The following is a 15,577-nucleotide window of genomic DNA, read 5'->3' on the forward strand; positions in this document are numbered from 1 at the left end:
ACCTCTGCCTTTGCAGGCATTCTGGGGAATGGATGGCTGCCGGCTCACACTATGTCTTGCAAGTGCTTGGCGGTTTTTTATTGGCTTTTAAGTGCTCATGTGCTTTCATTTTTAATGTTAATTCCTGCCTGCGATAGTAGGGTGTAATGTGGTGTGATGGGTAACATTTGCAGTAACCCTACAGGATAGACTCACTCGCTGTGGTGGTGGTGGTGGTGGTGGTGGGGCTAGGGGGGGGGGTCCAGTTTTGGATTAAAAACATTTGAATAACATTTGTAAACTCCCCCCACCTTCCCCTCAGGACAACACAATTACCTGTGTGCGGGGAGGAACGACTGCATCATCGACAAGATTCGACGGAAAAACTGCCCCGCCTGCCGCTTCCGAAAGTGTCTCCATGCAGGAATGAACCTGGAGGGTGAGTGTGGACTCACACTGGACGGATATGAGGGGGGAAGAGAGAGCGGGAGAGAGAGAGAGAGCGGGAGAGGGAGAGAGAGAGAGAAGGGGAGAGAGCAGGGGGGAGAGAGAGAGAGCGGGAGAGGGAGGGAGAGCAGGAGAGAGAGAGAGAGAGAGGGAGAGAGAGAGCAGGAGAGAGAGAGAGAGAGTGGGAGAGAGAGAGAGAGCAGGGGAGAGAGAGAGAGCGGGAGAGAGGGAGAGAGAGAGCAGGAGAGAGGGAGAGAGAGAGTGGGAGAGAGAGAGAGAGGGTGAATGAGAGAGCGGGAGAATTAGAGAGAGCAAGAGAGAGGGAGAGGGAGAATGAGAGTGTCGAGGGATTTTCCCCTCCTGTGTCCGTTCTCCAGTTCCTCTGCTTCCCTCTTACACATGACATCATTTCCTGTGCTAGGGCCAAAAGGGAAGGGATGCGCCCCGTGAGTACAGTACGGTGGAGCTGGAGGGGTCACGGGAGGGGCCAGGCGGTGGAGCTTAGGATGTAACAGGAAACTAGCCTCTACTGCGCAATCGAATCAAATTTTATTTCTATGGCACGTTTCACAGAGGACTGTCCCAAAGACGCTTTACTGCGTAACAGAGGGGAAGAAAAAATACCAGCCCTGAGCCCTCAAATAGCACGTGCTTCAGGGCGAAAGGAAACAATGATTGTTTTGGGAAAATGTGTTGCAAAACTGACAAATTTTGTTACCCATTACATATTCTCGCAATCTGCTTTTCATAAGAAATGTTAACGATAATCAAACAACTTTCAAAATACCACTGAGGAAGTTTTATTTTGCCACTCAACAGGTTTGCTTCCAGGGATTCACAAGCTTAGGGTTGCTGAAGGCGTGCTTGCCTGTCTAGTTAGATAGGCATGTCTATGGGCCTGTGTTTGGAACTGGCTAGATAATTGTAGTTTTATACTGCTACACCGAGTACAAAAGGTTATGAACTTCTAAATTTACTTAACAGATTTTTTTCAAAATAAAAATAGGAGAAAAACATGGATGGATTGCTAGAAAACGCTAGGTGTTACCAAAAAGGCTTTTAGTTGCCATAGAAACCTCCACAGAGGTAATTAAAGGGGACGGGAAGCACGTTGATCATATTTAATGCCGACCTTTAACCTTTAAATGTACCGTACAAACTGTGACAGGCGCCCAGTCAGCTCTATGTACTGTACAAGTAGAGCATTTGTTTGTGGTTTCGCGGTGAACACAGGAAAAGTAAGCAAGCAAAGTGGAACTTTGAAGTGATTGTCTATGGGTATATATTTTGGAGAAATGCTAAAAAGTCTCGATTACTTCATGAAATCTTCATATTAAAAAAATATATATATATTTTCCAGTGGAGTAGACTTTTTAAATGAATAATAATAAAAAAAAAAAACATCAGCATAATTATGTGCCTAAAGACATAATTCCAGGACCTTACACTGTACATTTATTCTAATGTGATTGATCTCAAAGTCTTTAAACTTGATATTCTGCCAGTATTGTGAGGACCTATTATCTAAGTTTGTAGTATATTTGTAATATGGCAAGAAACGAAAGGGAAAAAGCCAGCTTTTTTAAAAATATTTTTTTTATTTTAGACAGGAAAGTGCAGTGAAATACCACCCTCCCATCCCCTAGAAAAAAAAGAAATAAAAAGTAAATGCTCCTGAACATTGCCTAGAAATTCAATTCCGTGTCCAACCCAGGCAAGAGTTTTTATTGTTTTATATGAATGATATTCAGTACAAGAGTGCAAAGAATCTCATACATTTCCTCAATGTTAGAAAAAACAATAATAAAATAAATAGGTGTACGTACATATACCTGCAATGAATTTCACGATTGCAAAATGTCACGGTGTCTCTCTGCGCTCCCAGCGAGGAAGACGAAGAAGCTGATCAGGATGAAGGGTCAGCAGTCTACAGTAGCCGAGGTCTCAGGCCCAGCCATGGCAGAGGAAGGGGCGCGGGCGCTGCTGCCCAAATCCATGCCCCAGCTCATCCCCACCATGTTGTCCCTGCTGAAGGCCATCGAACCCGAGACCATCTACTCCGGCTTCGACAGCACCATCCCCGACACCTCCAACCGCCTGATGACCGCCCTGAACCGCCTGGGCGGGCTGCAGGTGGTCTCGGCCGTCAAGTGGGCCAAGGCCCTGCCAGGTGAGCTCCTGACCCCCTTACGCTTACTGCCATTCTCCAGGGGCTGGGCTTCATCTCTAGCAGTGAGCATCAAATCTGGCCCTCAAATCCAAATCCGGCTCCCGTTTTCTTTTCTCCCTGGTAATTTGTGTAACAATTAGTGCTGCTGATTGGTAATCCCATTGAAACTAATGAGCTCTTATTCATAAAAAAAGAAAAGAGAACTGAAACAACATTGCTGCCCAACCCTGGGAGATGAAGTGATGCTTGGCGGCGGCATGGCCTGCACACAGGCGGTTCTTTTACAGTTCAGGGAGAAAATGGAAACGGGGCATTAATCTGCACACCGCAGCGAACCGCATTGTTTTGTAATGTAACTAAAAATTCATTCTGAAGTCTAGAGCAGCATCTTGTGTTGCTCAAGTTCAGCCAAATGCCTGTGGAGCTTCATCTGAGAGCAGGGCAGTGAGTGCGTACGGCAGTGCTCTTTCTTCTTAATGATGTTCCAGACGGTTTATTTTGGGAAGCACATTGTTTAGCCTATGTCTCTGACTGCTTTTTTTTTTTTTCCCTCATTCACTGTCATTGGCACAACTCTGGGCTTCATTTTGGCAAATGCCAATAACAGACTCCAAAGGCAATCAAAAGCCTGGAATCTAGGCTAGATACTGAAAGGTTTCTTATACCTATACAGTAAGAAAGTGATTTGAGTTCACCTAACGATTCAGAAGCTTACAAACCAACCGTCCAATTACTTTTTGTCCCCTAAAATGGGGCACTATGTATACAAAGGGATGGGATTGCCCAATATGGATATAAATAGCCTCAAATTAAAGGGAACAGTCTGCACTCATTTCAAATTCATTGTGCTGGAATACAGAGCTAAAAGAACAGGCATTGTACCAAGTGTCCAAATACATATTGACTGCCCTGTATCATCGAAATACAGTACTACAAATGCAGCGCTGAATGTTTGTACAACTGACACCGTACAAAAAGAATGACAATAATATCCGGTGATATGCTGTAACACTTGTCTGAGTGTGCATGAGTACATAAATTTAATTAATGCAGAATAGTAAGTGCTAGAAGTAATGGCCCTGTAATTGTAGGCTATACAGAGTGCCTGTTCTTTTTTAATGTTGCAGCATTTTTCTCAGAGCACTCATGGGAATGTTCGGCAAAAAATGTCAAGCATCCATTCTCCTCTAACACGGCCGTAAATCACAGTCTTGTGTGGCTGAAGGGCCTTTGCCGAGCTACAGCACGAGTGTGATCTTTGCCCCCCCCCCCCCCCCGGTCCTTTTTCCACATTCCTCAGGCGCTCAAACTTTGTGAGACCAAGTTGGCTCCGAGGGGAGGGGAGGGGGTTACAAAACAAAATGGCGGTCAGTGGCAGATTGGTTGCAAGGTGGTTAGGTCAAGTGTCTTACGATGACCTGTTGATCCCTACTTCTCGAGTCCTTACCGGGTTTGCGCAAGTCGTTGGATGGCCTAGATTGTTAGGTTCCTTTTGGGAGAGATGTAGCAATTCGTCTTGCAACACATCGGTTGCTTTCTCCGGCTTTCCTCATAGATGAATGGTGTCCATGCGTAACTACGCATGCTCGTGGCACTTTCCCGCCATCGACGGCTGGGCTAAAGCAGAAAAGCGGCTGATGGCGTTATTTCTCCTTTGCCGCGTCGGTAAATGTTTGGTCACTTGTTGCCAGATGTTGGGTACCATGTTGCCAGATGTTGGGTACCATGTCGGTAGATGTTGGGTGGCGGAAGGGCTTGTTGGATGTGAATGCGTTCAGAAACCCGCCATCGTGAGGCTAACAGGTGCCTTCTCCCCTCGTCACCAGGTTTCCGGAACCTTCACCTGGACGACCAGATGACCCTGCTCCAGTGCTCCTGGCTGGTGCTCATGTCCTTCAGCCTGGGCTGGAGGTCCTTTCAGCAGTCCAATGGAGGGATGCTCTGCTTCGCCCCTGACCTCGTCGTCAACCAGTGAGCCCCCCCCACACACTCACACTCACACTCACACACTCACACTCGCACACGCACACGCACACGCACACGCACACGCACACGCACACTCACACGCACACGCACACGCACACGCACACGCTCACGCACACTCACACACACACACACACACACACACACACACACACTCACACACACTCACACTCACACGCACACGCACACGCTCACGCTCACGCACACTCACACACACACACACACACACACACTCACACACACTCACACACATACACACACACACACACACACACACTCAGTCACTCAGTCACTCACACACTCACACTCACACACACACACACATGATGCTAAGCAGTCACCCTCTGCCTCCTCAGACCTGAAACAAGCTCACAATGACGTCACAGCAACCCGCAACCTAGACTTAACCCCTAACCTCGCCCATCACACGCGCTCCAAAACCCTGTGAAATGTTAATCCGCATTGTCGAGATCCATTCCGATAATGTTTTCCTTAAGCGGGGAGCATTGGGTGCAAGCAGTCACATAAGGTCTGCATTAGAATATTTTCCTCTTTCTTTCTTTAAAGCAGAAACCTTTGAGAAACCGGTAACGTAGAACCCGAAAATCAGCGCCGGGCAGAATATAACATGCACTGTTCTAGTTCCTCTTTCTGAGTCTGATGAAGCAATGAAACTAAAAATAAGCCATGGGGAGATTTGCATATCACTGCAGCCAAATACCTTGTGATACTGCCACTGTTTAATTGTACAGGAAGGAAAGTTTGATGCGTTTGGCAGATGTTAGTCAGGACATAGTTTTATTGCCTCTACTTGGATTGCCATTCAGTAGGATTAGCTGCAGTGAACATACATCACAGTGATTAGTTATTTCATTTACCAATACTTTACTATTTATTATATATGTACCTATACTATATTAACTGACCTACAGTACAGTATGTCATCTACACCCAGTGAGCATTTAATTAGGTATTTATTAGACTTGGATGTGTTGTGTGTTCAGATACTCTTCTGCATACCACGTAATGTGCGGTTATTTGCGTTACTGTCACCTTCCTGTCAGCTTCGACCAGTCTGGCCCTTCTCCCCGGACCTCTCTCATTAACAATGCGTTTCTGCCCACAGAACTGCTGCTCACTGGATGTTTTTTTTTGGTTTTTTTGGGCACCATTCTCTGTAAACTCCAGAGATCAGCAGTTTCTGAGATACTCAACCCACCCTGTCTGGCACCAACAATCATTCCACGGTCAAAGTCACTTAAATCACATTTCCCCATTCTGACATTTGGTCTGAAAAACAGCTGAACATCATACATCTGCGTGCTTTTATGCATTTAGTTCCTGCCTCATGATTGGCTGATTAAATATTTGCATTAACAAGCTGGTGTACAGGTCTACCTAATAAAGTGTACGTATAGTATACTATTTATTTGCCTATACTAAATTATTTATTTAGCTTTAATAAATCAATCTCTAAATAATCTGATGTGATGTTGTTGGTAATTCAACATTAGCAGAAGGGAAAGTGGTGCTGGAACGTGACTTGGTTGAATGCGGTCGGGAGCGTTCCCTGGATAAACGCATTGAATGCGGTCGGGCGCGTTCCCTGGATAAACTCATTGAATGCGGTCGGGAGCGTTCCCTGGATAAACCTGGATTTTCTCCGGCTTAGGGAACGGATGAAGCTTCCCTACATGACGGACCAGTGCGAGCAGATGCTGAAGATCTCCAACGAGTTTGTGCGGCTGCAGGTGTCCTACGACGAGTACCTGTGCATGAAGGTCCTCCTGCTGCTCAGCACAGGTTGGTTGTTTTTTTAGTTTTCTTTTTATATATAGCGCCTTACAACTGATGCTTCTTGTTTACCCATTCATAAGCACACACATTCATACACACGCTCACAGGCCAAAGGCGATTGGCTGTTGCCATGCGAGGCAAAACTCATCAGGAGCATTTAGGGGTTACGTGTCTTGCTCAGGGATACTTCCGACTGGCAACCCTCCGACCGCCAGACAGCTGCTCTTACCGCCTGAGCCAGTGTCGCCCCTTCGTGAGGTGAGGGGTTGTATGCCTGTAATGTAGTGTAGTGTAGTGCAGTGTAATGTAGTGTAATATAATGTAATGTATACGGTCTGCTGAAGGCCATGTATTCCTGGCCTGGAGGGCCTCCCATCTACTGCCACAACTGCTGCTTGAGAGGCCTCACAAAGGACTTGATAATTTAGTGCGTGTATATAGGTTATTGTGATTATACAAAGATTGTGATTGTGGTTTGTGATTGAGTATACAATGAAGAAAACGCTCTAACCTTCACCAGCGACATGCTTTTCTTCTGGGCCTCATTTTATTTCAGGATATTGTAACATATTTTTTCCCCAGTTGTTTTTCTTTCTTCTCCTGCTCTTTCTCCTCCTCCTCTTCCTCCTTTATAGGACCAGGTTGTACTCATAAGCTTTTGGTCGTCACGGCAGCCACCATCAGCTCTGAAGAGTTCTGCTAATGCATGCTCAGTGCGACTGATAAAGTTTGGCTTTCAAATGTAACATTTGTGACATTTGCAACACATTACCAGCATTTTAGCAGACACTCTTAACCAGCAGTCCCTGCTCTCCAAGGCCTGGGTTGGCCTCCCCTGATTTTAAGTCTAAATATGGGAGTAAAACAAGTGTTGAGACGGACTTACTGTTTTGCAGTGTGTCTCTCTCTGCCCCCACCCCTTGAATACAGGAACGACCTCTTGTGACACGGTCTGGTTGCAGGTGCAGATATGCAGATATATAGATATACTGAAACACAGATCGAGATCTCTGTACAGATATGCGCGACTAATGAGGCCTGGGCCCGGTGAACTGTCAGACACTAGGACCCAGGCTACCTGGGGTACTCAAAGCTGCTTAATGATTGATGACACCAGGAGGCCATTTCCTCTACCCCTGCATGCATTTGCACAATGCACATCCACACCGCGTGTCTCTTAAATGGCGAAAGCCTAGCCCTCGCAGTGCAGCAGCATGAAAAGCCATTACCGCCGCGCGCACTGGGAATAGAGTCTCCAGTTACAGCCACGCCGACGTTGATTAAAAACAAGACGCTTTAACAGTTTTCAAATTGCTTCAGCCGCACGGTAAATTCGAAAAACACGGCCACTTTGCGTTTTGAGCACGTTTTTTTAATCGCGCATTTAAACAAAACAACAGAAAATGGAGGTGACATTTTGGAGCTGATCCGGGTATTTTTAGTGCCATGACCAATCTTCAGTGCTGCTGTAACAACACCCCCCCCCCACCCCCCCACCCCTCTGCTTTTCAAAACATCTCAAGGCTGTTTATTTCCCACAAAGCGTGTTTCTGCCAATCCAGTCCACCCGTGCCTCCTGACAATAACAGCGATTACCTCAACCTGGGGACAGGCTTTCTTTCTTTGGCTTCATTCTTACTCTTTGAAAGACCTAGTTAGACTACATCGCCTTCTAACCTGCGAGTAAGAATCGTTTTTTTATTTGAAAAAGTAGTAGTATGATACAAGTAAAAAAACATTTTCAGCTCAGTAGTTCATAATGGCAGATATAATGCTTGCACATTAAAAAAATAAATATATATATATATTTTTTTTTTAGTTACCACTGTGTGGTAAGTACACAGGAAATTTTTCCATCCCTGTCTGTCCCCTGACTGACATATTCATGACTTTGCTGGCTCCTTTGAGTTTTGCATAACCCTGTGTTAATGGAGGGAAGGTGCATTTGGGCTGAGGTCCAGGACAGCAGAAGCTCAAAGGCGGGGCGTAAGCCCTTCATCTGGCCTTCTGCGTGGAGAAGTGGAGGAGGGAGGGGGGGGGTTGTCTGGTTGAGTGTCTGCTAAATGCTGGATGGAAGCCATAGAAGTCAACTGCCATTTTGCAGTCTCTGTATGACGTGGATGATGCTTCAGGAATGATGATATATGGGGAGGGGTGTGTGTGAGGGGAACGAGGGAAAGGGGTGCAGGTTTTCGGTTTCATACTGATTTCCCTAATGAGCTTACATCCTGGACCATGGGGGGGGAAATAATTAGTCTAATCAAGTGGTGTAGTGCATGGTTGAACACATGGAGTTGACCTGGAGTTGAGTAGAGCAGATCTAGACTGAATGATCAGGTGCTATGATCAAAACTGTAGAATCTCTCCCCACCTTCAAGCGCAAACTGAAGACGCACCTCTTCAAGCAAGCACCTCTCCCCATCCCTCCCTACCTCCCTGTGAACCTTAATTGTTGTCTTTGTGATTTACGTTGTGTTTCGGTATTTTTAGTCGGCTAGGTAAGCAGTATTTGGATAGTTAAGTTTGGTCACTTTTGCTTTGTTGTTTGTTTGTTTGTTTATTTGTTGTTTAAAAAAAAAAAAAAAAAAAAAAAATAGGCCCTGGTCCTTATCTTTGTTGTACGGGTAGCAATTGAAATTGTACTTCCCTCTAGGGTCTTTCAGCGCACTTATCCCTGGTTATGGGTATGCACTTTGTTGTAGGACGCTCTGGATAAGAGCGTCTGCCAAATGCCAATAATGTAATATAATGTAATGCTATAGACCAGTGGTCACCAACTCCAGTTCCTGGAGATCTACCGTCCTGTAGGTTTTCACTCCAACCCTAACAAAGCGCCTCATTCAACAGCTCTCATTGAGCTGCTAATTAGTAGGATCAGGTTTGCCAAATTAGGGTTGAAGTGAAAACCCTCAGGACATCTTCAGGAACAAGGGTTGGTGACCCCTGCTATAGACTGTAACCCAAACATCAAGAGCAGCAGGGTCTTTGCGAGTATGGGGGACTGGCAGGGCGTGAATGAAACGGCTCATACTGTGCTTGTCGTGCGTTGCGGTGTCGGCCCCCGCCCCCTCTGATCCGATCGCCCTCCCCTAACTCTCCGCAGTGCCCAAGGACGGACTGAAAAGCCAGTCCGTGTTCGACGAGATCCGCATGGCCTACATCAAAGAGCTTGGCAAGGCCATTGTCAAGCGCGAGGAGAACTCCAGCCAGAACTGGCAGAGGTTCTACCAGTTGACCCGGCTTCTGGACTCCATGCAGGAGGTGAGCTGCGCCGGGAACGGGGCGTAGCATAGCATAGCCGTTAGCTTAGCTATTGTCCAGTAGCATAGCCATTATCCATTAGTATAGCCTTTCACCATTAGCATAGCCGTTAGCTTAGCTATTGTCCAGTAGCATAGCCATTATCCATTAGTATAGCCTTTCACCATTAGCATAGCCGTTAGCTTAGCTATTGTCCAGTAGCATAACCATTATCCATTAGTATAGCTGTTAGCTTAGCGAGTAGCATAGCTTTTTTTAAATTCCCTTCTTTCCCTTTTTTTATTGCCATTATGTGTATTACATTTGCTGTTTGTTCTTCTTTAGTGCTGCAGCTATGCGGGTGTGCTTTACCTAGCCCTGTTCTCTATTAGATGGTTGTGGTTAAACGGTGAAGCAGCGGTCACATGACCGTGACGACGGTGACGTGTCAGAGACACATCACTGAAGCTGTGCTCCTTTCCCCAGATGGTCGGAGGGCTGCTGAACTTCTGTTTCTACACGTTTGTCAATAAGTCCCTCAGCGTGGAGTTCCCCGAAATGTTGGCCGAGATCATCAGCAACCAGTTACCAAAATTCAAAACCGGGAGCGTGAAACCCCTTCTGTTTCACCAGAAGTGACTGCCTTACAGTGTATACAATGCCTTAAAAAAAAGAAAAAAAAAGAGGAAAAAAAAAAAAAAAAACCCTACCCAGCCCGGCAGCCCTAAACACACACACACACACACACACACGCGCGCATGCACACCAGCTTGCTCACACGTCCCTAGAGGAATCCCACGTTGGAGGAGGGAATGCTAACGTGCTAAGGGGCACTACCCTGAGGATCCAGGGGAGCAGAATGAGGTAGCCCTGAGGTGCAGGACAGGAAAAACAGGAATTTGGCAATTTGAAGACATCAGTGCTCCAAGTTGCTTCAACGGACACACACTTCTAATTGGCTGGAACATACACACACACACACACACACACACACACACAACGAGTTATGCTTTTAAAACCAATACAATATTTTATATCATTAGAATATTGATTTTATGCATGCACACTGCTAAAATGTTTACAAATATACATCAGAAAAAGGGAAAACACGTGCCTTTTTTAAGCTTTGCTGTATGATTTTAGTTTTCCCCTCCCCCCTAAACTGTCCAGGGCAGGTATTTTGCAGACACAATGCTCTTATTTGTGTATTTTCCCCCACTTGCACTAGGCAGTTCTTGTCCTTTTCTTTCCATGTTTTACATTTTTTTAAATAGCCATGTTTCCAGATCTGGGCAGCTTAATGATGGTCAACTAAAACAAGTGATCCTTACAATTATGACATGTTAAATCCTAAATTTCTGCTTTTGGTTTTAGCTTAATGTTCCATGTTTCATTTCTCTGAAATGGTAGCACTTTTCAGTCGGTGGACAGCATTCTTGTCCGTTCATTAGAAACACACAACAAAAGGCCTGCAAAGCAAAAATATACGTATTATTCCGGCCAAACGGGGAAAAGCTGCTGGCTTCATGTCGTACGCCGTCCACGATTCCTGGAATGTGGTCCGACTCCGATCCCGGGCAGCCCTCTGTCCGCGCATGCGTCTCCCGGAGGGGGTCACGCAGTCTGTCCAATCAGCGCGGAGCATCTCCCCGCTCCGCGCGGCCCTGTCGATTCCCAGAATTCCCTGCCTTTTTCCAGAGCGGCCCCTGATAGGAATGCCAGTGAATTCAGCGCCTATATAGTCCTCCCCCAACAGGAACGCCAGTGAATTCAGCGCCTATACAGTCCTCCCCCCAACAGGAACGCCAGTGAATTCAGCGCTCGTACAGTCCTCCCCCCAACAGGAATGCCGGCGAGTTCAGCGCTCATACAGTACGCCCAACAGGAATGCCGTTGAATTCAGCATTTATACAGTACACCCCCCGACAGGAATACCAGTGAGTTCAGCGCTCGTACAGTACTCCCCTTGACAGGAATGCCAATGAATTCAGCATTTATACAGTACGCCCCCCGACAGGAATACCAGTGAGTTCAGCGCTCATACAGTACGCCCCCCGACAGGAATACCAGTGAGTTCAGCGTTCAGCACTCATACAGTACGCCCCCCGACAGGAATACCAGTGAGTTCAGCGTTCAGCACTCATACAGTACGCCCCCCGACAGGAATACCAGTGAGTTCAGCGCTCATACAGTACGCCCCCCGACAGGAATACCAGTGAGTTCAGCGTTCAGCACTCATACAGTACGCCCCCCGACAGGAATACCAGTGAGTTCAGCGTTCAGCACTCATACAGTACGCCCCCCGACAGGAATACCAGTGAGTTCAGCGTTCAGCACTCATACAGTACGCCCCCCGACAGGAATACCAGTGAGTTCAGCGTTCAGCGCTCCTACAGTACGCCCCCCGACAGGAATACCAGTGAGTTCAGCGTTCAGCGCTCATACAGTACGCCCCCCGACAGGAATACCAGTGAGTTCAGCGTTCAGCGCTCCTACAGTACGCCCCCCGACAGGAATACCAGTGAGTTCAGCGTTCAGCGCTCCTACAGTACGCCCCCCGACAGGAATACCAGTGAGTTCAGCCCTCATACAGTACGCCCCCCGACAGGAATACCAGTGAGTTCAGCGTTCAGCGCTCCTACAGTACGCCCCCCGACAGGAATACCAGTGAGTTCAGCGCTCCTTTTCTTACAGCCGTTTTCGCCGTCGTCTACAGCCTCATTAAAACCCTCCACCTTCTTCGTGTTGATCAGTAGGAGGCCGTGGTTCAGGAGACCTCCGCACAGAGAACTGCTGAAATGTGTAAGCGCTGAGAGATCAGCCATGTCCCTCAGCGCGTCTCCGCTTGTGTTCTGCCAGTGCCAAACCGCATTCTCGCATTTGTATTTGAACTCTTTGACATTAGGGTTGTCTAACAGTGAGATATTATAAATGTTTATATGAGAAGAGTTTTTAAAGAAAGCTGATATAAATATATAAATATATATATTTTTTTCTCCTATGTTAAAGCGTTTTAGTTTAGAAATACTCAAGGTAATCACATGCTTGTGTCTGCTCAGGTTTCCGATATGTGAACGTAGAGGATCGGTCAACTTTAAGCCACCGTGGACGTGGTTTGCTCCAGCTGACAAAAAAACAAAAATACAAAAAAATACAAAAAAACGCATTACTGGTAATTATTCTCAGCATCATTTGTTTATCATGCCCTTTTATATATACGTTTTTAGAGTATATAGATTAAAGGTGTTAAGATATGTTATACGTTTTTTGATTAGGTCATCAGAACCTTTCTCTCTCCTGTTAATGCCTGGCTTGGTTTTGTTTATGCTCAGACAATGCGACAGAGAATTGATTGATTTGAATTTTGAAGTTGACCGGAAGCGACAGTGCATTTATTTTAATTTTTTTTTGCTGAGGTAATAGGTTCTTGTTGTGCTGCAATTGTCAATAGCCATACGCCTATCTGCTACATACTAAAGCCATGCATAACATCCAGCTGTTTTAAATGCTAAAAACCAGGTATGCTCGTGTGCACCTTTCTTTAATAATGTCAGACTTAAGAACATTTTGGAGGCAACGTCTGTGTGTGTGGAATTAAACCATTGTGATTGATGTGGCCGTTTTTAGAGTTGTACATTTTTTCATGTTACGTGTGTGTAACTCATCTCCTGGGAGATGAAGAGCCAGGTCTCTCTTGAAAGCGATTTCTTTAACTCAGCGGGACCACCTGGTGTAAATGAGAACGATACCGACACAGTAATGCCCATAACTGTCAGAAGGTACCTTTCTGCACGTCAAACTTGCCATTAGCACTTCAGCTTCACTGAAAAAAAAATAAAGATCAAATATCAGTATTGATATTAATCCCATGGTAATTATTCCTCTGATGTTTTTATTCCGTTTGTGCTTCACTACAAACAACGTTGTATTTGTATGCATTTTGGGTTACTTTCACATACAGTGTCAGAGCGGTCCCGCAGGTTTGGATTTTACAAAGCCAAGTACATAATTTTCCCCCCTTTTAATAAATATGAATAATCAAGCTCATTTCCAGCATAAACAGAAAGAAAATGGGGAAAAGTTTTTTGAATTGATTCATTTTGATGTACTATATTGATATTTATTTCCTAAAATACCTATTTTAAGGGAGGAAAAAAGAATACAAATCTAGGAATACAAAAAAGTTGATTTTGAGAACAGTGTTCAATTTTGTCAATAAATTTAATCTTGGTGGTATCTTCATTTTAGTGACTTTAGTTAATCTGTAATCCACTAAGAATCAGCAGTCAATATTTTGTTTGCGTTCTGACCAAGAATAACCGTATGCAAATGTATTTAAAGTGTCGATGAAACATGTTCGCTTGTACATAAATGTAAATTATGAATGGGAGAGATTTTATGGAAAAATACCCATGTTTTTAAATAAAAGAAATGTGGGATGGGGGAGGGGGGGGTGAGTATATTTTGTATTGTACAACCATTTGACCAAAGCAAAGCAGAAAAAGGAGCATTCATACGCAGTTATTTTTACAATAGCACTTCTACGTAATTATCAACTATAGCACTTAAGTTATTTTTTTAATCTAGCTTTTGTAATGGTTTAGGCTTTGGTTGCTTGTAAATTACTGTGAAGATTAACCAGTCACTTCAAAAAGGTAAAAACTGTGTGTGAAAGTAATCTATCAGCAAGAGCCTAAAAAATTGCACTACCCTAATACTGGTTGGAAAAAAAAGAGAGTCTATTTTGTATAAGATACATGCAAATATTATCTTCTAAAATTAAGGGCAGATTGTATTTCACTGGTTATGGCTTTCATTAAAGTGTTTTTTTTTTTGTTTTTTTTTTCAGTTCTGTAATTGTAATCCAATGTAAAGAATATCCAATTGTCTATTTGTTTAAAAATAGTTTTCTATTACTTCTGTATTACACCTTTTCTGTAGTCAATGTTTATCCTTTCACCTACTTGATTAAATGTTGGACTAAGGTTTCTTTGTTTGGTACTTTTGAAAACTTTGGCAATGTGCTGAAGTGGTGTGCTGATAACCATGGTCAATGGGTGAAAATTGTTCATTGGAATGGTTTTTTTTCTCATGATAAAGGAGTTAACGGCTATCAATCGTTCATATATAATAAATGCGCTTTTCCATCCTGCTGCTTATTTGTCACGACTGTTAGTATGAGTATGAGTAAAAGTATGAGTTTTATATTCCATGGTCATCTGCTAATGGTGACAAAATGGAGGACACAGAGGCTGTTTGAGTGAAAAATCTGCAGAGATGTTCATAGGAGAAATGGACGGTAGCTGAAACCAACAGACTGTCTCCCTGCTGTAGGCTATGTCCACATGTTTTTAATCACCTGCATTTGTCAAGGTTGGTGCTTTTGTTATATATAATTGAATGAGTAAATTCATATTTCAAATGTTTATTTTTTTGTAGTTATTCCTCATTTTCCGTAGCTTATAATTAAATTAAAATTTAATTGACAAGCTATGACTAGTGAGAAATCACAGCAAGAAATATACATATTCATTGAATGTGCTTATTCAATTATGTATAACATTTAATTATAGTGTCTGCAACAGATAAAGATATAAAGACATGTAACGTTCGATTTGTAAATGCAATTTGCAACAGCTTGCAAATGATTGAATGCAACTTAACCCTAAAGCTCCTAAACCTGAATTCTTACCGTAAACCCTAACCCTAAAATCACCAGCGCCCAAAAACCTAATCGTGAACCCTAGCCCAAAATACTGGCCCTGAACCATAACTCCATGCACACACAGCCTAACACTAGCCCTAAAACCCAAGCTCAATATTGTTGAACAATTATGATCATTTAAAAGAATTAGAGCAAGGGTGTACAGCAAGGGCGGATCCGTCTCAGGATTTTGTGGCAACTTATTTAATTTACTCAATCATATCTCATCTGACATGTCTATGAGGACCGGCTACAGC

The 15,577-nt window shown here is 44.3% G+C and overlaps 1 protein-coding gene across 2 annotated transcripts in view; it reads left to right on the forward strand.

Annotated features, from left to right (window-relative positions):
• Positions 1-14,765, forward strand: part of LOC133133941 (glucocorticoid receptor-like) — a 68,216-nt gene extending 53,451 nt beyond the window's left edge. For both annotated transcript variants that reach the window (XM_061250250.1, XM_061250249.1), the window contains exons 5-10: positions 302-418; positions 2,312-2,596; positions 4,423-4,567; positions 6,252-6,382; positions 9,480-9,637; positions 10,103-14,765. In XM_061250250.1, the coding sequence (XP_061106234.1) occupies positions 302-418; positions 2,312-2,596; positions 4,423-4,567; positions 6,252-6,382; positions 9,480-9,637; positions 10,103-10,255 (989 nt within the window). In that variant the 3' untranslated portion in view covers positions 10,256-14,765. The remainder of the gene's footprint in view (positions 1-301; positions 419-2,311; positions 2,597-4,422; positions 4,568-6,251; positions 6,383-9,479; positions 9,638-10,102) is intronic.
• The last annotated feature ends 812 nt before the right edge of the window (positions 14,766-15,577 follow it).

The sequence above is a fragment of the Conger conger genome, chromosome 7, assembly GCF_963514075.1.
Source record: "Conger conger chromosome 7, fConCon1.1, whole genome shotgun sequence".
Classification (NCBI taxonomy): Eukaryota; Metazoa; Chordata; class Actinopteri; order Anguilliformes; family Congridae; genus Conger; species Conger conger.